This window comes from Pleurodeles waltl, chromosome 6 (assembly GCF_031143425.1).
Source record: "Pleurodeles waltl isolate 20211129_DDA chromosome 6, aPleWal1.hap1.20221129, whole genome shotgun sequence".
NCBI lineage: Eukaryota > Metazoa > Chordata > Amphibia > Caudata > Salamandridae > Pleurodeles > Pleurodeles waltl.
The window spans coordinates 1,724,186,935-1,724,208,513 of NC_090445.1; the positions used below are offsets into that span (position 1 = coordinate 1,724,186,935).

At 48.5% G+C, this 21,579-nt stretch overlaps 1 protein-coding gene across 4 annotated transcripts in view; it reads right to left on the reverse strand.

Annotated features, from left to right (window-relative positions):
* The window catches only part of DDR1 (discoidin domain receptor tyrosine kinase 1), a 465,777-nt gene that overhangs the window by 11,688 nt on the left and 432,510 nt on the right, over window positions 1–21,579 (reverse strand). For all 4 annotated transcript variants that reach the window (XM_069241966.1, XM_069241967.1, XM_069241968.1 and 1 more), the window contains one exon: window positions 16,632–16,781. In XM_069241966.1, the coding sequence (XP_069098067.1) occupies window positions 16,632–16,781 (150 nt within the window). The remainder of the gene's footprint in view (window positions 1–16,631; window positions 16,782–21,579) is intronic.

Sequence of the window (21,579 nt, forward strand, 5' to 3'; positions counted from 1 at the left end):
CTTCGATCTTAGACGCGGTGTTGAATCTAACTACGCCGATCCCGAACGCAACAATACAGACGAAAATCTTCCGAAATTAGCTATCTTTCCGTTCCGAAACTCGGAGCGACAGGAACACGTCCGAACCCGATGGCGGAAAAAAAAAATCGAAGATGGAGTCGACGCCCATGCGCAATGGAGACAAAAGGAGGAGTCACTCGGTCCCGTGACTCGAAAGACTTCTTCGAAGAAAAACAACTTGTAACACTCCGGCCCAACACCAGATGGCGAGCTATGCAAAACATGCGTATCTACAGCGACAGATGCCATCGAACACAGTATTCTTTCACAGGCTTTTGGCTGTAGACGGGAGGGGGGCACTGCATGGTCAACAGCCAGGCTGGCACCACACTAAACGTCACTGTGCACAGCCACCACCACGCAGATGAAGGGTGTCTGCAGAGCTTAGCTCTTTGCCGTGCACAGTAGGATATGAGGCAGGGCCTGGCCTATGGCCCTGCAACAGTTTTGTTCCTTTGGACAAGTGGTGTATGATCCTCTGCTCTATGCAATACTCTTGGAAATCAGGACCTACAATCAGGTCATAAGCCGCCCAGCTGCTATACCACTGAATTAGATGCATCTCACCTTTGGATGTGCATGGTGGTGGCTGGCTGCATGACTTGCAGATGTACCTGGCACCTACCTTCCTGTGAGTCCAACCCTCCATGGGACCAATGTGCACGGCCAACATACACCATTTGTTAGTACTTAGTTTTGGAAATTCTTTTTACATAATGTATTGGCCGTGCTGAGTGCAGGGCCTGGCCTACAGTCAGCCACTTCACCAGCCTTGTGCCTCTACACAAGTTATGAATGGCCTTTAGCTGCGGGCACTGTACTGTGAGCACAGTGCCTGGACAAAGCTAAGAACCAATCCCCATGGCAGTCAAACCCCAAGCAACTGAACCGGGTATTCATAGCCATCAGTAGTACAGAGCATACTGCGGGCATAGGGCCCGGCCTATAGCCAAATACTTCACCAGCCATTTCAATGAACCAGCTGGCCATCAGTAGTACAGAGCATACTGTGGGCAAAGGGCCTGGCCTACGGCTAGATACTTCACCAGTCATCATTCCAGTGAGCCAGCTGTGCATAGCTGTCGGTAGCACAGAGCATACTGTGGGCAAAGGGCCTGGCCTACGGCTAGATACTTCACCAGTCATCATTCCAATGAGCCAGCTGTGCATGGCTGTCGGTAGTACAGAGCATACTGTGGGCGTAGGACCTGGCTCTCATCCAGATACTGCAGGAGGCTGGCTCTCTATGTAGTGTGTAAAGCTAGGCACACTGTGCAGGGAGCCCAGACGACCACACGTTTTTTACCGGGGTGAAAACTAGACCACTTAATGCTCTAATTTTTATGGTAGCTTGGTCGAGCAGTTAGACCAATCCTGGGGAACTGCAAAGCACTTGTACTCACAATATCAATCTTGCAACTCACACACTCAAAGAAATAAGTCAAGCCCAATTTATATAAATACTTCAGATTTTTATATAAATTTTAAGACCAAGATCACCAGATTTGGGTAAGTACTTTTCGAGATATGAATTTTTGAACTTTAATAAAAAATAATATTTGTTTGTGTTTAATTGTGCACCATAGGAATCAATGGAGGTTAAACTTTAAAAATAATTATATAAAATCGTATAGTTGGTTTACCATGTTCTTCTTTTGCAGCTTGATCGAGGTCGTTGGTGGGCACAATGTGCCAGCAGGAGGAGCTCCGGTGGGTCTCGGTTCCAGCAGGAGCAGCAGGAGAAAGTCTCTGGAGTTGGTGCAGGGCCACTGCAGGGGACCACTTGGAAAAGTAATGCACAGGTAAGTTTGAAGATGGATCCTTGGGGTCCCCTTGGAGTGTTGAGGTTGCAAGGGGTGGGGGACCCTTAGAGCAAAGTAGGTTCTTTGGTGCAGGGCACAGGGTGGCCAAGTGCAGAGTGAATCGGTGAACCAGGAACTGTGCACAAAGATGCCCTCAGGAGCAGGAGGTAAGTTGGTTCAAGGGTCAATTGCAGGGCAAAGGGGCACTCTGCTGGGAGGTCCGGGGTGTTCCTGAAGTACCGCGACTGGGGTTTCCTCCTAGTCCTCTTGCAGCCCCGGGTGGGCTGTTTTTCTTGGGGACCAATGTTAGCTCACCAATACCCATGGTATTGGCACGGTTTGACAACTGGAGGGTGCAGGGCAACCAGTCCTGGTACACTGGCAAGGTTTGTCCTCACTGTCGTTAGTATGAAGTTTGGTCTAGCTCTGACATCTGGTTCAGGAGTTAGTGGCTGGTTAGTGAAGTGACCCTCACTGGCTTGCTGGTTCTGCTTTAGTTTTGAAGTGGTAGCTCCCCTCTGGAGGGAGTTCTTGGTGATTGGTGAAGCCTGGAGGTCCTCTGGGGTTTTTGTGGAGTTGTCCAGCTGATGTTCAGCACGATTGTCTGGTCCTGCTTGTAGCAGGCAGGGTTTGGCGCCTTTTCTTTGTTGCAGTAAGCCCACAGTCCTCTGGCTTTGGTTCTTCTTGGTGTTGATCTTCTTTTTGTCCATTGAATCTAAAGTCTTGGTCTAGGGCTGCCTTCTAAATACAAAATGTATGGGTGTTTTAGGGGAAACCTGGTAGTGACCAGTGGATCATCTACGTTAGGGTGGCTACTCCCACTAGGTGACCACTTCCGGTGGGCAGAGGTCACATCCCCATACCTGATTGGCTATTTTCCTTCCATCAAAGATGGAGGAAAATGAAATGGGAGTGTCCACCCAGCAGGCAACACCTTAGGGTTGGTGCATGCCAGGTGGGGCCACTCCTCCTACCCTTTGTGTAGTTTTCCCACCGTTGCTCCTGCCAAAGTGGGGGTTTGCAAAGAGGGCAGCCATTTGCTGCTAGCAGCAGACCTGGGGGTCGAGTTTCAAAGGTGGCAATCGCTTTGAAGCTCGCCACCAGGGCATTGCACATTCCTGGGGGAGGGGGTCCTAGTAGCTCCACCCAGGAAGGGATTTGTCTGCAACCCAGAGAGAAGAATCACTCACCCCAAGGTTATAGATTATCTTTCTGCAGGTGGCAGGCTGGTTAGAACCAGTCTGCCACCATGCCAAGGTAGTTAGCTCTTGCAGGGAGCACCTCTAAGGTGGCCCCTGGGTCCATTTGGTAATAAATCCAATACTGGTACCCGGTTGAATTTATCATTCTGAGTTCTTTGATAATAAACAACCCAGGGTTCAGAGTGGCCATCATGTAACTGTGAAACTCGTGGTGACCAGTGTCCAGCACATGTATTATAATGGCTGCTCCGTCCACTCACTATGTCCCAAGTTTGGCAAGGACACAGTGGGGGCATATGGATCATGCAGTTATGTCCTCACACACAGTATAGAGCATCCTGCCTTAGGGCTGAAAAGCCTGCCAGAAGGGTGACTTATCTACATTGTATGCAATGTGTAGTTGGCAGGGCACACAGGCAGTGTGCCATGTCAAGTTCATTTTTTAGGATTGCACCAGGACACTCAGCCTGGCACAATCAGTGCTGCTACCCTGATGGGTCTGCCATTAGTACCCCATGCCCTGGGTAAGCAAGCGTCATTTACTAGGGACTTATGGTGATAGCTAAAGGTACCTCTAATTGTGCCAAGGCATCATAACAGTTTTATGGAAAGAGCTCTGGCCCAGGGAACCTGATTAGCAGGGGCCCTGGCAAGTACAATTTCTAGGCTACACCATACATCAGGCAAACATGGGGGCTAACCATGTCAAAAAGAGGCCTCTCCTCACACCACCGCCCCTAAATAAAAGAGGATGAGACTACACTTTCCATAGTGAGTCTTCATCATCTAAGTGTGTTAGAAATTGAGTCTTTGGTTGGCAGTCAGGTTACTCCCTGTCCAAGCAAGGACCCTCACTCTAGTCAGGGTAAAAGAGAATCACCTTCAGCTAACCCCTGCTCACCCCCATGGCAGCTTGGCACGAGCAGGCAGGCTTAACTTCAGAGTGCTAGGTTTAAAGTATTTGTACCAACACACACAGTAACTCAATGAAAACACTACAAAATGACACAACAGAGGTTTAGAAAAATAGGAAATATTTATCTAAACAAAACAAGACTAAAATGACAAAAATCTACAATACACAAGCCAAGTTATTAATTAAAAAGCAAAAAGAGTCTTCGTGTTCTTTTAAACACGGCGCTAACGCTGTTAGCGTGGAAATGTACCTGGGTCGCGTCAAAAATAACCGCAGACGGGCGAGTGTGTGTTGAAGGAAGCTTGCGATGCATCTATATCACTCACGAGCGAGTCGATGTGTCGTTTCTCCTTCGGTCGGGTCGGCGTGCGTCATTTCTTCTCTCCGCAGGAGAGCGATGCGTTGATCCGGACAAGCACTCTCAGGTCTGTGCAGGCTTTGCGTTGTTTTTACACACACAGCAATGTTTGCGTTAGAAATCCTGCTGCACGATGATTTGAACACCACGCAGCGTGGTTTGCGATCTCACCTGTCTCTGTCAGCGATGCTGAGCGTTGTTTCTCCAGCCACGTGCGTCGATGTTCCAGCTGCACTGCAGGTGAGCATCGATTTCAGCTGCAAAGCCGGCAGTTCGTCGATTTTTCAGCTGCGGCTCGGAGTTGCATGGATCTTTTCCCCGCACGGCGGTCTGTACATGGATTTCTTACACTTGTTCTGCCAGCTTCTCCTTTCAGGGTCCCAGGAACTGGATGGGCACCACAAGGCAGGGTAAGAGTCTCAGCAGAGGCTCCAGGTGCTGGCAGAGAGAAATCTTTGCTGTCCCTGAGACTTCAACAACAGGAGGCAAGCTCTAATTCAAGCCCTTGGAGAGTTCTTCAAAAGCAGGAAGACACACAAAGTCCAGTCTTTGTCCTCTAGCACAGGGAGAAGCAGCAACTGCAGGATAGCTCCACAAAGCACAGTCACAGGCAGGGCAGCTCTTCTTCGTCAGCTCTTCAGATCTTCTCCAGGCAGAGGTTCCTCTTGGTTTCCAGAAATGATCTAAAGTCTGTGGTTTTGGGTGCCCTTCTTATACCCATTTTGTCCTTTGAAGTAGGCCTACTTCAAAGCAAAGTCTCTCTTGTTTGTGAAATCCTGCCTTGCCCAGGTCAAGCCCCAGAAATACACCAGGGGGTTGGAGACTGCATTGTGTGAGGGCAGACACAGCCCTTTCAGGTGTGAGTGGCCACTCCTCCCCTCCCTCCTAGCATAGATGGCTCATCAGGATATGCAGACTACACTCCAGCTCCCTTTGTGTCACTGTCTAAAGAGAGGTGCAACCAGCCCAACTGTCAATCTGACCTAGACAGGGAAGCCACAAACAGGGAGAGTCACAGAATGATTTAAGCAAGAAAATGCTCACTTTCTAAAAGTGGCATTTTGAAACACACAATCTCAAAATCAACTTTACTAAAATATGTATTTTTAAATTGTGAGCTCAGAGAACCCAAACTCCACATGTCTATCCGCTCCCAAAGGGAATCTACACTTGAATCACATTTAAAGGCAGCCCCCATGTTAACCTATGAGAGGGATAGGCCTTGCAACAGTGAAAACTGAATTTAGCAGTATTTCACTGTTAGGACATATAAAACACATTAGTTTATGTCCTACCTTAAACATACGCTGCACCAAGAAAATCTCTGGAGCTGGCGCACGGGCACTGTGGGGACCACTTGGAAAAGTACTGCACAGGTACGTTTGAAGGGAGTTGAGGTCGCAAGGGGTTGGGGAGTCTTAGAGCACCAGAGGTTCTTTGGTGCAGGGCACTGGGTGGCCAGTGCAGAGCAAATTGGTGAGCCAGAAGCTGTGCACAAAGATGCCCTCAGGAGCATGAGGTAAGTTGGTTCCAGGGTTGATTGCAGGACAACGGGGGCACTCTGGTGGGAGGTAGAGGGTGTTCCTGAAGTCCCTTGACTGGGGCTTGTTTCTGATCTTTTTACAGAGCTGGGTGGGCTGTATTTCTTGGTGTCCAACGCTAGCTGACCAATACCCAGGGTATTGGCAGTGTTTGATCACTAGAAGGCGCAGTGCCACCAATGTGGCAGGGTTTGTCCTCGCGGTCATCGGTATGAAGTTTGGTCCAGCTGCGAGGTCTGGTTCGGGAGATAGTGGTTGGTCAGTGAAGTGACCCTAACTGGCCTGTTGGTTATGCTTTAGTTTTAGAGTGGCACCTCACCCCTGGAGGGAGTTCTCGGGTGACTGGTAAAGCCTGGAGGTCCGCTGGGGTTTTTGTACAGTTGTCCAGCAGCTCCCCAGCACAATTGTCAGGTCCTGGGTGCAGCAGGCAGGGTTTGGCACCTTTTCATTTGTTGCAGCAGGTCCACAGTCCTCGGCCTTTGGTTCTTCTTGGTGCAGGTCTTCTTTTAGTCTTTTGAATCTAAAGTCTTGGTCTAGGGCTGCCCTTTAAATACTCATTTTAGGCGGCATTTTAGTGGGAACCTGGTAGTGACTAATGGGTCATCTACCTTAGGATGGCTACACGCACTAGGTGACCACTTCCGGTGGGCAGAGGTCACATCCCTGTACTGATCGGCTATTTTCCTTCCATCTAAGATGGAGGAAAATGAAATGGAGTGTCCACCTCGTAGGCAACACCGTAGGGGTGGTGCATGCCAGGTGGAGCCACTCCTACCCTTTGTGTGGTTTTTCCGCCGGTGCTCCAGTCAAAAGTAGGGGTTTGCACCAGGAAGGGCAGGGGGATGAGGGGATATGGGATGGGTGGCCGGGAAGGAGGCCATTTGCTGTTAGCAGCAGGCCTGGGGGTTGAGTTTCAAAGGCGGTAACCCCTTTGAAGCTTGCCGCCAGGGCAGTGCACAGCCCTGAGGGGAGGGAGCACCTTCACCCAGTAAGGGCTTTGTCTGCAACCCAGTGAGAATAATCTCTCACCCCAAGGTTGTAGGTTGGCTGTCTGGAGGTGACCGGCTGGTTAGAACCAGTCAGCAACCATGCCCAGGGAGTTAGCTTTTGCGGGGGGCACCTCCAAGTTGGCTCTGGGTACATTAGGTAATAAGTCCAATACTGGTACCAGTTTGAATTTATTATTCTGAGTTGTTTGATACCAAACAACACAGGGTTCAGAGTGGCCATCATGTAGCTGTGAAACTCATGGTGACCAGTGTCCAGCACATGTATTAAAATGGCTGCTCTGTCCACTCACTATGTCCCAGGTTTCGCAAGGACACAGTGGGGGGCATTTTGCTCATGCAGCTATGTCCTCACATACAGTATAGAGCATCCTGCCTTAGCACTGGAAGGCCTGCCAGAGGGGTGACTTATCTACATTGTATGTAGGATGTAGTTGTCAGGGCACACAGGCAGTGTGCCATGTCAAGTTTATTTTTCAGGACTGCACCATGACACTCAGCCTGTAGTGACAGTACTGGGTGCATCTGGATGCACGGCCCTAGAGGTTGGCACAATCAGTGTTGCTGCCCTCAAGGGTTTGTCCTTAATACCCCATGCCCTGGGTACCTAAGTATAATTTACTAGGGACTTATAGATGCAGCTAAAGGTGTCTCTAATTGTGTCAAGGCATCATTACAGTTTTAGGAAAAGTGCTCTGGGCCAGGGAACCTGATTAGCAGGGGCCCTGGGCGATACAATTTCTAGGCTACATCATACATCAGGCAAAAAGTGGGGGCGAACCATGTCAAAAAGAGGCCTCTCTTCACAGATAGTGAACTAGTCAATATTCCAATGAACCAGATGTGTATGGCCATCGGTAGGGCAGAGTATACTGTGGACACAGGGCCTGGCCAACGGCCAGATACCTCACCAGTCATTATTCTAATGAAGCAGCTGTGCATGGCCATTGATAGCATAGAGCATACTGTGGACGTAGGACCTCGCCTACGGCCAGATACCTCCCCAGTCATTATTCTAATGAAGCAGCTGTGCATGGCCATTGATAGCATAGAGCATACTGTGGACGTAGGACCTCGCCTACGGCCAGATACCTCCCCAGTCATTATTCTAATGAAGCAGCTGTGCATGGCCATTGATAGCATAGAGCATACTGTGGACGTAGGACCTCGCCTACGGCCAGATACCTCACCATTCATTATTCCAAGAAACCAGCTGTGCATATCGACCAGTGGTATAAAGCATACTGTGGGCTTAGGGCCCGGCCTACGGCCAGATACCTCACCTACCATTATTCCAATGAACCAGCTGTGCCTTCAGCTATTCACTATCGGCTCTGACCCTGCAGCCAGGAAAACAGGTTGTTTGTTTCTTTTTTCCGAGTGCATTACTTGGCCCTCTGGGCCCCTGACACAACTTCCCTTTTTGGTGTCTGGGGATGCTCCCCCAGTCACTTTTTCACTATATGACAAGCTTCAGTACCTATCATACTGTAGTGTTTCCTGGAAAAAAAGATGTTCAGTTTCTGCCAGAACATCAGAATGCCCAGGAACGAAAACCCTCCAAGGAACATATCCAAAACCTTAAAGGAAAAAGCTGCTCCTCTTCCAATAGGATTTGTTTTCAAATGTATTATGATTGCAGAAATCAGTGACCTGGATCCATGAGTAATCTAAGCAGAAACTTTCACCATATAGAAACATTCCTGCCTCACTGACCTTTTGCAGCAAACCTGACACCTTTTTGTAACACAGATAACTACTGAATACATTTACAACAAACTAAAATAGGTAACATTTTGAGAAACGTTTACGTTTCAAGCCAAACTACGGGTAATTAGTTTCTGAGCTGCAGGACTTAAAAACCTCAGTAATTCACAAGTTATGTTGAGTAATGCAATGCATCCGTAAATGCCTCAATCACTGCCCATGACCTCACAATTGATGTCACTGATGATATTAAAAGTGACATTCATCTCTTCACAGGTGACATTATATATGAGTCCACTATTGATGTCAGCGCTAACATCACTGAGCTTGTTCAATGCCCCAACACTCTACAATCAACTGGGTTTGCCCTTTTCTGCATCCTGCAAGATTTGCAAAGAGGAACTGGCTTTGTGCAGGCCCCGAGCTAAGTGTGAACGGTTCCTCGTAACCATCGGAAGTGGTTCAGAATCACATGCTCTGCATGCTCCTGCCATCTAGTTATGTAATATGTCTTTTGTAAAGCAACAACTCGGCTCCAATGCAACATGTTTTTTTTCAAAGACGTTATGACTACACCCTTGGCCCACAATGCACTAAGACACGGGCTCCACCTCAGATGGAAAGTAGTATCAAAGACAGTGTGCTGTGTATTGTAAAGTGAAAACGTAAGGGAAGGATCAGTGATCATCAATGGCTTTTCTGGAGGAGAGTGGGTGCTGTTCTTGCCCCAAACGGAGGCTAGCAAGCAGATGATGCAAATGTTTGGATTAGGTCTTAAGACAGCTTGGCCAACTAAAGCCTACTGATGGCCTAGAACATCCACACAGCAGTGCTTGGTCAAGGTGTGTGGAGTTGACCAAGTGGTAGCCATGCACATATCCACTAAGGAAATGTTGCCTAGGAAGGCTGAAGTGGTATACTTTTGGGTGTGGAGTAAGCTCTATGGTGCTTTGGGCTTGTCTGCTTAGTAATGCAAGTTTTGATGCACTCGACAATCTATGTTGCCCTGCCTGATTTTGAGAAGAAGTGGTTTCTGTGGAGTTTGACAAAGGCTACAAAAAATTGATTGGACTTATGAAATGGTTTAATTCTATCAATATAGTACACAAGTGCCCTATTAACATTCAGGGTGTGAAGGGCCCTTCGTATTACAGACTCTAGTTGCTGAAAAAAGACAAGCGGGTTAATGGTCTGGTTCATGTCAAAAGGTGAGATAACCTTGGTATTGGCCTGAAGGACTATCCTAACCTTATTTAACCTCAGTGAACATTTCTGTGACAGGTGATAGCAATTAATAACGGTGCCTTTTAAGGCAAGAACGGTAGATTGCATGACTGTAGAGGCTTAAAGAGTTCCACATGGGTACAGGAGATGTTTTGGGAGGTATCACCTGTTTAAGGTCCTCAATGAAGGCATTAATGAATGGGACCTTGAAAAGTAATGAGTGTTGCCTCTTCTGTAAATACGCTACAACTGCAGTAATGTGCAACATCAAAGAAGTGCAGACAAGGCCTACCTCATGTAGCTATAGGAAGTAGCAGAGAATCTCTTGCAGAGACTTTAAAAGAATCAGTTTGGAGCTATAGTAGTGCATTAATTGCTTCCATTTAGCTGTGCAACAGGGGTGAATAGTGGGTTAGTGTGCTGCTATTAAGATAAGCATGCATTTCTCTGGAAGTTTGAGGTACCTGAAGTCTAGGAACTAAGCTGTCAGATCGTTCTCTTAGATCTAGGGGCCTGAGCTGGCCCTGGTGCTGAGTGAGAAGGTTCCGTTTCAGCAGAGGCCTTTTGTGTGGGTTGACTGACATCTCCAAGAGCATTGAATACTAGGCCTGTTTTGTCTAGGTTGGAGCTACTAGAATGCGGGTTAACAACATCTGCCTCATCTTCCGCACTTAGTACGGGATGACGAGGAGAGGACAAGCATAGCCAAATATTCCAGAGCAGTTCATCTATACTGCATTACCCACAGACTGTGGGTACGGGCATTGGGATGCAAATTTAGCATTTTCTGGAGTGGCGGACAGGTTGGCGGTCAGCATTCCCCACTGATTAAAGTACTTGTGAAGGACTTGTATTTGGAGTTCCCATTCATTGACTAATCTATCTATGCGTCCTTCTGAGCACGTCTGCAGGGTGCTCTCCACTCCTGGCGAATAGTCTGACAAAAGATGGATGTTGTAGCGGTTTTCCAGTGCCAGATCTCCTGCCCCAGGGCAGACAGCTAGAGCAGTGGGTTCTCCCTGCTTATGGATGTGATACATGGCTGTCATGTTATCCATCTTTATGAAGGGCTGACAGATGACTAGCAGGTCCCAGTAGTGAATGTAGTATCCTAGACACTGGGGTGTCCAGATGCCTTGAAAGTCCAGTGGTGATGGTCAGTTGCAGGAGGTGATCTAAGAAGGGTCTGCGAAGCAACAGGTTGCTGCAGTTCTACCACAGCAGAAAGGGCTGTGCTGTGGTTGTTCAATCAATCAGTTAAACAGGGTTTTATTAAGCACAGCTTATCATCCGAGAGGTTATCTAGGTGCTTGCAGGTCTTAGAGGCTTATTTGAACATCCAGGTCTTGAGAGCCCTTCAGAACTCCGAGAGTAAAGTGATGGTTCTGAGTTGCGCGAGGGAGGCACCAGTTACTTGCTTACGGTCCTCGCGCACCTGTCCTCAATGCCAACTCCTCAGTGGTATGCATTGTCCCGGGGTCCGCAGCCGCAGGGCATGGCCGCAGCTCTGAGGGTCATGAGTCTTGGATCCTGGAAGGGTGCTTTGTTGCCAACCCCAAGCCATAGCGTGTGCGTCACCTCCCAAACACTGGTCGGACTGGAGGACACAGGAGTAGTGAGATGGATTGACACAGTTTCAGCTCAGCATCGCCAGAAGATCTAGTATTACCAACATCAGACCTTCCCAGTGCCCTTCCAATTTTTGTGACGCAACAGCGGCGCAGACCTTGAAATCATATCTATGAGCCCACACAAAGCCACTTTGCATGGTGTTTCATGGAGTGAAAGATATGGGGTAAGGCAAGGCAGCGTTGCTTTGCCTTACTGTACACCAGGGAGGCGTTCCATGGGTGTTGTGGTGAGTGCTTCTACGCAACACTCATGTACTTTGACACATACCCAGATTTACAGGGACTTGTAAACCTGGGGATGCGCCAAAACCTTACGCTTCCCCAGGGGACATGTAGTAAGGATAAATATCTTTATTTCTCTCTGTTTTTTACTCTTTCTCTGTGCGCTCCAAAGAGGAAAAAGCCTCCTAGGATTGTTTCTGTGCAGGAAGGTGCCCCTTAATGCACAAAAACAGCCCTGCATGCAATGCAGACGCCCTTGGACCATGGTGCAAGGGTGCCTGCGTTGACACCACACAGGCCATTGAGTACCAGCACAGGGGTAAAGGACAGGAATGTGCTGTATGCCACAGATACAGCACATTACAGCCCTTCCGTTTGATGCGGGGCAGCGCAGCGAGGTGACTTACTGAGCTGCTCTGCACCAAAAGCCCATAAATATGGGCAGCAGTGTCTCTGCACTGTAACTTCCTGAACTGGCAGTGCCAACAAGTTACAACAAATCAAAGATACTGGTGAAGCAGCGGGTGGATGTATGCATCTTTCAGATCCACCACTGGAATGAAGTTACTTGGGGAGCATCAGGATGACGTCCTGTAGGGTGACCATGTGAAGGTGTTTAAAGAGGATGAACATTCTTATCTGTCCTTCTTGAGGATGAGGAATGAGAGGGAATAAATCGATTTTGCTCATTTGTGAATGGGTACCGCTCGATGGCGCCCTTTTTCAGGAGTGCCAGAACTTGTTCCTGTATCAGCATTAGGTGGTCTGAGGTGAGGATGTGGTAGCGTGGTGCGATGTTGGGCAACATGGTGTGGAAATTTAGACAATAACCTTCATGTGGAGAACACCTACCGATCTGAGGGGATTTCTCTCTACTGGCGTCAGCATCTGCCATGTTGAGTGCGCATCTAGTATCTGCGCAGCTGATGATACTGCCTTCAACAGCAAGCTCCTCGCCTCACTTCCTGAGGGCCTCTGGGAGATGCTTCATCAATTCCTCCACAGTGACAATGGTCATAGAAGGACAAGTGGCCCATAAAATTGTCAATGTTCCGGTGGGTGGCAGCTCCTAGCACCAAGTATTTTCCCTTTTTGTCTATCCGCCTTAACATGTTGTCTATGTGGAGGGGTGTCCCCTTTGCCTGAGGCAACACCCTCTTCCGTGAGTGTGGACGAATAATGAATCAGTCAGGAGAAGCCCGTCCACAGACAGTCTAGAGGTGTACGAAATTCACGTAACTTTCTTTTGTGTACTTAAGCAAAATTTCTGGAAAATGATGCTAAATACAAATCCATCCTTTAGCACTATGTTTTAGTGTGACAGTTGTTCTTGCATCAAGCATTTGATGCTAAAATACTAGTGTGAAGAACATAAATACCACAAACAGAAGCCACTCATGTTCTGGGTGTTTGTGTTGTTCAAGCGTTCTAATTCTGCTGCAAACGGCGCTGCAATTACGTGACGTATTGTAACGGCATAATTTCAGGAATTTAGGGCCAGATGTAGCAAAGGTTTAGCGACTCGCAAACGGCGAAAATCGCCGTTTGCGAGTCGCTAAAGCCACTTTGCAATGTAGAAATGCATTTTGCGAGTCAGAACCGACTCGCAAAATGCATTTCCGACTCGCAAATAGGAAGGGGTGTTCCCTTCCTATTTGCGACTCGCAATGCGATGTAATTCCATTTGCGACCGCGAATGCCGTCGCAAATGGACTCGCAGTTACCATCCACTTGAAGTGGATGCTAACCCAGTCGCAAACGGGAAGGGTTCCCCATGGGACTCCTTCCCCTTTGTGTCTGGCATTAAAAATAATTTTTCAGAGCAGGCAGTGGTCCAATGGACCACTACCTGCCCTGAAAAATACCAAAACTAAAGGTTTCGTTTTTTTTTTCAAAGTGCAGCTCGTTTTCCTTTAGGGAAAACGGGTTGCACTTTGAAAAAAATAAACTGCTTTATTTAAAAGCAGGCACCGACATGGTGGTCTGCTGTTCCCAGCAGGCCACCATCCCCGTGAGTGCCCTGAATCGCAATGGGGTCGCAAATTGCGTCCCACCTCATTAATATTCATGAGGTGGGTCTTTGCGACCCCATAGCGACTCGCAGAAGGTGTCTGAGACACCTTTCTGCATTCCAAATTGCGAGTAGGAATTTGGAGCAATGCTACATCTGGCCCTTAGTGTAACAAGTGCAATGTTAAATGTCCAAACTTATGCAATTTACTCCAGCATAATTTTAAATTTGCCCTGGCCTAATATAGAGGGGGTAATCAGGAGCAGGTTTCAACTTCTTTTTGACTGTGGGTATTAACACTTTCACATTTATTGACTCCCTAAAGTCATCCATGGCTGACTGCAACATTCTCAGATCTCCACGAGAAACTGAGCCTTGTCTTGCAGTGTGCATTTTAACCTGATGGTCCCGGGCAGCCTGTTAAATTACTACATGGTAGGCAGTGGTGTTATGAGGTGACAAGGCTTGGTGGGGTAAGGTCTACCTTGGGATCCTCTGTGGGGTCGACCAAACACATATTCCCCATGTCTTCTCCTTCTTAGGACTCATAGGGCCCGAACGGGTGTCCTGTGGGTCAACAAGAGGTCTGAGTAGGTAAAGGTGGTGGTGATGGCATTGCAAAGGTAGAAGGACTGTTGACTGAGTCCCTAACCCTTCTCAGGCTGCGGTGGTGAGTGTTTGAGGCGCGATTCATCCTCGAAGGCCAGCTTGCTTTTCTTCAGGAACTGGATCAGTCGTGGAGCCAGGAGCTTGGTGAGGATCTTGCATTACCCAGATGAATGAACAATCTTTTCTGCCATGGCACTCAGGACCTTAGAAGGGTTTCCAAGATTCACCCATCAGTGGTGTCCGATCTCAGCATTGAGTGAGGCTTCAACAGTTTTGATGCCAATGTCGAATCAGGGTGGACCTTTTCAGGGACTCAAGTTCAGGTGGTTACTGAGGAACGATGTGGCTTGGTGCTTTTTGATGGGGCTCGGGTAAGCATTGACCCTGTATCTCAAGTCTGAGGAGTGCCGGTCGATGAAGCTAAACCCAAGGATTTATGCCATTTTCGACTAGACTCGTGGCTTGAGTCCTGATCCCCATGGGAGTGGTGCTCTACCTATGCCAAAGGGCCTTTTTGGGGTCAAGACTGACTTTGTGTCCTGCAGCAGTGACAGGACACGGAGAGTCGATCTCATCTTCGGGCCAGGGTGTGGACTGGTGCCTGCTTCACAGTGAGCTCCTGCTCCTCTTCTCCTGTTATAGGTGCCTCTGAGAAGATAGTCACTGGGCTCTCTCCTCTTTGTGCTGCTGGAGTGCTAAAGGGCCTGGCCTCTTCCTCGCTAGCACGTAGCAGGTCTTCATCCCCAAATGTGTCAGGCATCTCGGGGGAGTCTGCCTCATCTCATGGCGAGCTCACCACTGTTCTGGTACCAGAAGGCCTTTTTGCAGTGGAAGGCACAGCATTCGTCACATGAGGTCTCATTGTGAGTTGGCAAGAGACACATTACACACACTGTGCTGGCAGCTCCAGGGTATTTGGGGTTCCACCCTTGGCAAACCTGGCAGGGTGTACATTCTATCCCCTTACCCTTGGTGGATTCTCTAAGAATCAACCACGTAGGCTCCGGTGTCTCTGGCCGAGGTCAGAGTGCATCAAAGTCTAACGGTTGGAGACTGTCGGCAGAAGTATCACAGGGAAGAACTCTCTCCCGCTTGGCGGTGTAGCGGTGGTGCTGGGTGGTGGTGTTGCTCTCATTGTGGGGTGCAAGAGCGAGAAGCTGTCAGAGAAAATTGGTGTGAAATGCGCCAGTCCAGAGCTGCGCTCTCAAATGATAAAGCCCTGAAAGACTGCAGTTATGGTGCGCAGCACCGCATGCACAGTATAGGCCAAGTCCTCAATTTGTTCTGCTCTTTTTTATTTAAATGGCATTGACTTAGAATTCTACTGAACATGACAGAGGGCAGGAGTACGTCGTAGACAACAACTGTAAATTTGAGGCCTTTTTTGTAGTTTTGTGTTTCGCTACGTGAGTGCCAATTCTGGCGTAAATCTGTTGCTGGGAGCAAAAGTTATTTGCAAATAAAAAAAATGCCTTTTCAGTGGAAAGTGCAGCTGAACGATGCCTACATAGTGGAGCTCATCACTATCTTAAATATAAACATATATATCACCTAGTGGCTGTCACCACAGGTAGCTATAGTTACAACCAAGTTTCTATATAAAAAGTGTTTTTTTACTTGTCTATATCTTTGGGGCCGCTTGACAAATCATCACAAAATGTTTCAAAAATATTTGCCAGTTCCGTCAGCTGCTGCCTGGAAAATTTTGGGGTGATCCGTCCACAGGGGATGAGAAAAAAGGGGGATCCCAAAACACGTTTTACCCATTCATTTTTCCATAGGGATTTTGGACAGCGATAGCGCAAAAACTACTGGACGGAATTACACCAAATTTGCAGGAAGGTAGGTCCTGGTCCAGAAAGAGTGTTTTTTTTGTGTTGGTGTAATTCCGGTCTGTAGTTTTTGAGAAATTAAGGGGAAAACAGGTTTGTATAGCTAGGGGCACAAAGTAATGGCGACCCCTAACGATCTCGTACCCTCACCATGCACTGCAAATTACCCCACAAATTACGGCTATCATGCCATCTGTCATAGCATCATTGATAATATCAATGTAATACTTGCAGTAAAACTTTTGACGACAAAACTGTGCATAGCAGGGGCGCGAGTTATAGTTATGTGAGGTAACTCTAACCATAACTGGTGAATTTCTATGGTTTTGTACGTTTAAAATGTGAGCCTAACTATAACTTTCCTGTAACCTTTGTTTTTTTAAGTGAATTTCTATGTTTTTTGAAAATTCTATTTTGTAACTATAATGCCACTATAACCTTTGTTTTTTTCAGTGACTATATTTATATTTCCCCCTCTGTCTCCCGTGACCTGGACACGATTCTCTCACCTGCTTGCCCTGGTCGCGAAAGAACTCGCCTGCGTTCTCGATCACAAGCTCGTCGGTCAGCTGGCTGTACGGCTGCTCTTTGCACAACATCAGGATCTCCCACAAGGTGACCCCGAAAGCCCACACGTCACTGGCAGCCGTGAACTTTCCCTGCAGGGAGATGAGACGAGAGGACACAGGGTGTCACCCAAAGCAAAAGCTGCAGTATTGTGTGAAGGGAGCAACTACAAATTAGAGACTGAGGAATAACGAGAGAAAGCGAGCTGGAATACAGAGGGCAAGGTGAGGTACAGAAGAAGGCATTGTGTACAGGGGAGGAGGGGAGGGGAGGAGAGTGGAGAAGAAGAGAAGAGAGGACAGGAGAGGAGAGGAAATGAGCTGGAATACAGAGGGCAGGATTAGGCACAGAAGAAGGGATTGGGCACAGAAGGAGAGGAGGACCAGGAGGAGGGAAGAGGGGAAGGGTGGATAGGAGAGGAGAGGGGTGGACAGGAGGAATGACCGGGGAGAGGAGAGGGGAGGGGTGGAGAGGGGAAGGGTGGAGAGGAGAGGAGAGAACAGGGGAGGGGAGGAGAGGGGAGGGAAGGAGAGGAGGACCAGGGGAGAGGAGAGGGGAGGGGTGGATAGAAGAGGAGAGGGGAGGGGTGGAGATGAGGACAGGAGAGGGGAGGGGTGGGGTGGAGTGGAGTGGAGAGGAGAGGCGAGGAGAAGAGAGGAGAAGGGAGGGGAGGCGTGGATAGGAGAGGAGATAACAGGAGAGGAGAGGAAGTGATCTGGAGTACAGAGTGTAGGATTAGGCACAGAAGAAGGGATTGGGCACAGAAGGAGAGGAGGACCAGGAGTAGAGGAGGGGAGAGGAGGGGAGAGGAGAGGGGAGAGGTGGAGAGGAGAGGACAGGAGAGGGGTGGAGGAGAGAGGAGAGCACAGGAGATGAGAGGGGATGGGAGGGAAGGAGAGGAGGACTAGCGGGAGAGAAGGACCAGGAGGTGAGGAGAGCAGAACCAGGAGGAGAAGAAGAATGGGAGAGGAAGTGGGCTGGAATACAGAGGGCAAGAATAGGCACAGAAGAAGGGATAGGGTACAGGAGGTGAGGTGGGACTTACGATGTACAGGTATATGAGCACAGGAAGCGAGACCTAACATGTAGAGGTATATAAGCAAGGGAAGCAAGACCTAACATGTAGAGGTATATGAGCACAGGAGGTGAGGTGGGACTTAACATGTAGAGGTATACGAGTACAGGCGGTGAGGTGGGACTTAACATGTAGAGGTATATCAGCACAGGAGGTGAGGTGAGACTTAACATGTAGAGGTATATGAGCACAGGAGGTGAGGTGGGAGTTAACATCTACAGGTATATGAGTACAGGAGGTGGGGTGGGACTTACGATGTACAGGTATCTGAGTACAGGAAGCAAGACCTAACATGTAGAGGTATTATGAGCACAGGAAGTGAAACCTAACATGTAGAGGTATATGAGCACAAGAAGTGAGGTGGGACTTAACATGTAGAGGTATATGAGTACAGGAGGTGAGGTGGGACTTAACATTTAGAGGTATATGAGCACAGGAGGTGAGGTGGGACTTAACGTGTACAGGTATATGAGCACAGGAGGTGATGTGGGAATTAATGTGTACAGGTATATGAGTACTGGAGGTGAGGTGGGACTTACGATGTACAGGTATATGAGTACAGGAGGTGAGGTGAGACTTAACAAGTATAGGTATATGAGCATAGGAGGGGAGGTGGGACTTAACATTTAGAGGTATATGAGCACAGGAGGTGAGGTGGGACTTAACATGTAGAGATATATGAGTACAGGCGGTGAGGTGGGACTTAACATGTAGAGGTATATGCGTACAGGAGGTGAGGTGGGACTTAACATGTAGAGGTATATGAGTACAGGAGGTGAGGTGGGACTTAACATGTTGAGGTATATGAGTAAAGGAGGTGAGGTGGGACTTAACATGTACAGGTATATGAGTACAGGAGGTGAGGTGGGACTTAACATGTACATGTATATGAGTACAGGAGGTGAGGTGGAACTTAACATGTATAGGCATATGAGCACAGAAGGAGCGGGGGCTTGACATATACACGCATATGAGTACAGGAGGTGAGGTGGGACTTAACATGTAGAGGTATATGAGTACAGGAAGTGAGGTCGGACTTAACATGTACAGGTATGTAAGTACAGGAGGTGAGGTGGGACTTAACATGTCGAGGTATATGAGTACAGGAGGTGAGGTGGGACTTAACATGTATGGTTAGTACAGGAGGTGAGGCGGGACTTAGCACACAGAAGGGAATGAGTACATTGGAAGAGGAGGTGGGCAAGGTAAGGCTAGACTTAAACACAAGTAAATCAGTACAGGGGCAGGAGAGGCACAGAAAGTAAGGCTTGGCTTAACACAGAGATGTTTATGAGTAGAGGGAAGGAGGAGGTAAGGCTGGACTTAACACACAGACATACAGGAGTACAGGGAAGGAGAAGCATAGGAGGTAAGACTGGACTTACAGACGAGTGTATGAGTACAGAGCAAGAAAGACAGAGGAGGTAAGACGTGACTTACATACCAGTATATGAGTACAGAGGAAGGAGGGGCAGAGGAGGTAAGACTCGACTTACAGACGAGTATATGAGTACAGAGGAGGGAGGGGCAGAGGAGGTAAGACTGGACTTACAGACAAGTGTATGAGTACAGAGGAGGTAAGACTGGACTTACAGACGAGTGTATGAGTACAGAGGAAGGAGGGGCAGATGAGGTAAGACTGGACTTACAGGCGAGTATATGAGTACAGAGGAGGGAGGGGCAGGGGAGGTAAGACTAGACTTACAGACGAGTATATGAGTACAGAGGAAGGAGGGGCAGATGAGGTTAGACTGGACTTACAGACGAGTGTATGAGTACTGAGGAAGAAATACAGAGGAGGTAAGACTGGACTTACAGACGAGTATATGAGCACAGAGGAAGGACAGGTAGAGGAGGTAAGACTGGACTTACAGACGAGTATATGAGTACGGAGGAAGGAGGGGCAGATGAGGTTAGACTGGACTTACAGACGAGTACATGAGTACAGATGAAGGAGGGGCAGAGGAGGTAAGACTGGACTTACATACGAGTACATGAGTACAGAGGAAGAAAGACAGAGGAGGTAAGAGTGGACTTACAGACGGATATATGAGTACAGAGGAAGGAGGGGCAGGGGAGGTAAGACTGGACTTACAGACGAGTATATGAGCACAGAGGAGGGAGGGGCAGAGGAGGTAAGACTGGACTTACGACGAGTGTATGAGTACAGAGGAAGGAGGGGCAGAGGAGGTAAGACTAGACTTACAGACGAGTGTATGAGTACAGAGGAAGAAAGACAGAGGAGGTAAGACTGGACTTACAGACGAGTATATGAGTACAGAGGAAGGAGGGGCAGATGAGGTTAGACTGGACTTACAGACGAGTGTATGAGTACAGAGGAAGGAGGGGCAGAGGAGGTAAGACTGGACTTACATACAAGTACATGAGTACAGAGGAAGAAAGACAGAGGAGGTAAGAGTGGACTTACATACGAATATATGAGTACAGAGGAAGGAGGGGCAGGGGAGGTAAGACTGGACTTACAGACGAGTATATGAGCACAGAGGAGGGAGGGGCAGAGGACGTAAGACTGGACTTACGATGAGTGTATGAGTAGAGAGGAAGGAGGGGCAGAGGAGGTAAGACTGGACTTACAGACGAGTATATGAGTACAGAGGAGGGAGGGGCAGAGGATGTAAGACTGGACTTACAGACTAGTATATGAGTACAGAGGAAGGAGGGGCAGAGGAGGTAAGACTGGACTTACAGGCGAGTATATGAGTACAGAGGAAGGAGGGGCAGAGGAGGTAAGACTGGACTTACAGACGAGTATATGAGTACAGAGGAGGGAGGGGCAGGGGAGGTAAGACTGGACTTAGAGACGAGTATATGAGTACAGAGGAAGGAGGGGTAGGGGAGGTAAGACTGGACTTACAGACGAGTATATGAGTACAGAAGATGGAGAGGCTCTGTATGAGTACAGAGGAAGGAGGGGCAGAGGAGGTAAGACTGGACTTACAGATGAGTATATAAATTAGCACTTGTATAGCGCACTACTCACCCGTTAGGGTCTCAAGGCGCTGTACTCATACCGCTATGGAACCCCTCCTGGCTTTTGCCTGTGAGGCGCCCACTCCTGAGCACCCCCAGGGTGAAGCCAGGCATCCAAGCACTGTTGGGGCCGTTGTGGAGATTAAGCAAGCTATTGCCCAGAGTTGCATAGTGGGACCCATGAATTAGATTAGGCACCGAGGCGAGAATTATCTGGTCAAGGGGAATTGAGCCCAAGACCTGCCGAAGCGGGACTTGAACCCTGGTCTTGAGCCAGATCTCTGCTTCAGGGTCTGCCGCTCTAACCATTGAGCCACACTTCTCCACTATATGTACAGAGGAGGGAGAGGCAGAGGATGTAAGACTGGACTTACAGACTAGTATATGAGTACAGAGGAAGGAGGGGCAGAGGAGGTAAGACTGGACTTACAGACGAGTATATGAGTACAGAGGAAGAAAGACAGAGGAGGTAAGACTGGACTTACAGACGAGTATATGAGTACAGAGGAAGGAGGGGCAGAGGAGGTAAGACTGGATTTACAGACGAGTATATGAGTACAGAGGAAGGAGGGGCGAGGAGGTAAGACTGGACTTACAGACGAGTGTATGAGTACAGAGGAAGGAGGGGCAGAGGAGGTAAGACTGGACTTACAGATGAGTATATGAGTACAGAGGAAGGAGGGGCAGTGAAGAAAAGACTGGACTTCCAGTCGAGTGTGAGTACAGAGGAAGGAGGGGCAGGGGAGGCAAGACTGGACTTACAGACAAGTATATGAGTACAGAGGAGGGAGGGGCAGGGGAGGTAAGACTGGACTTACAGACGA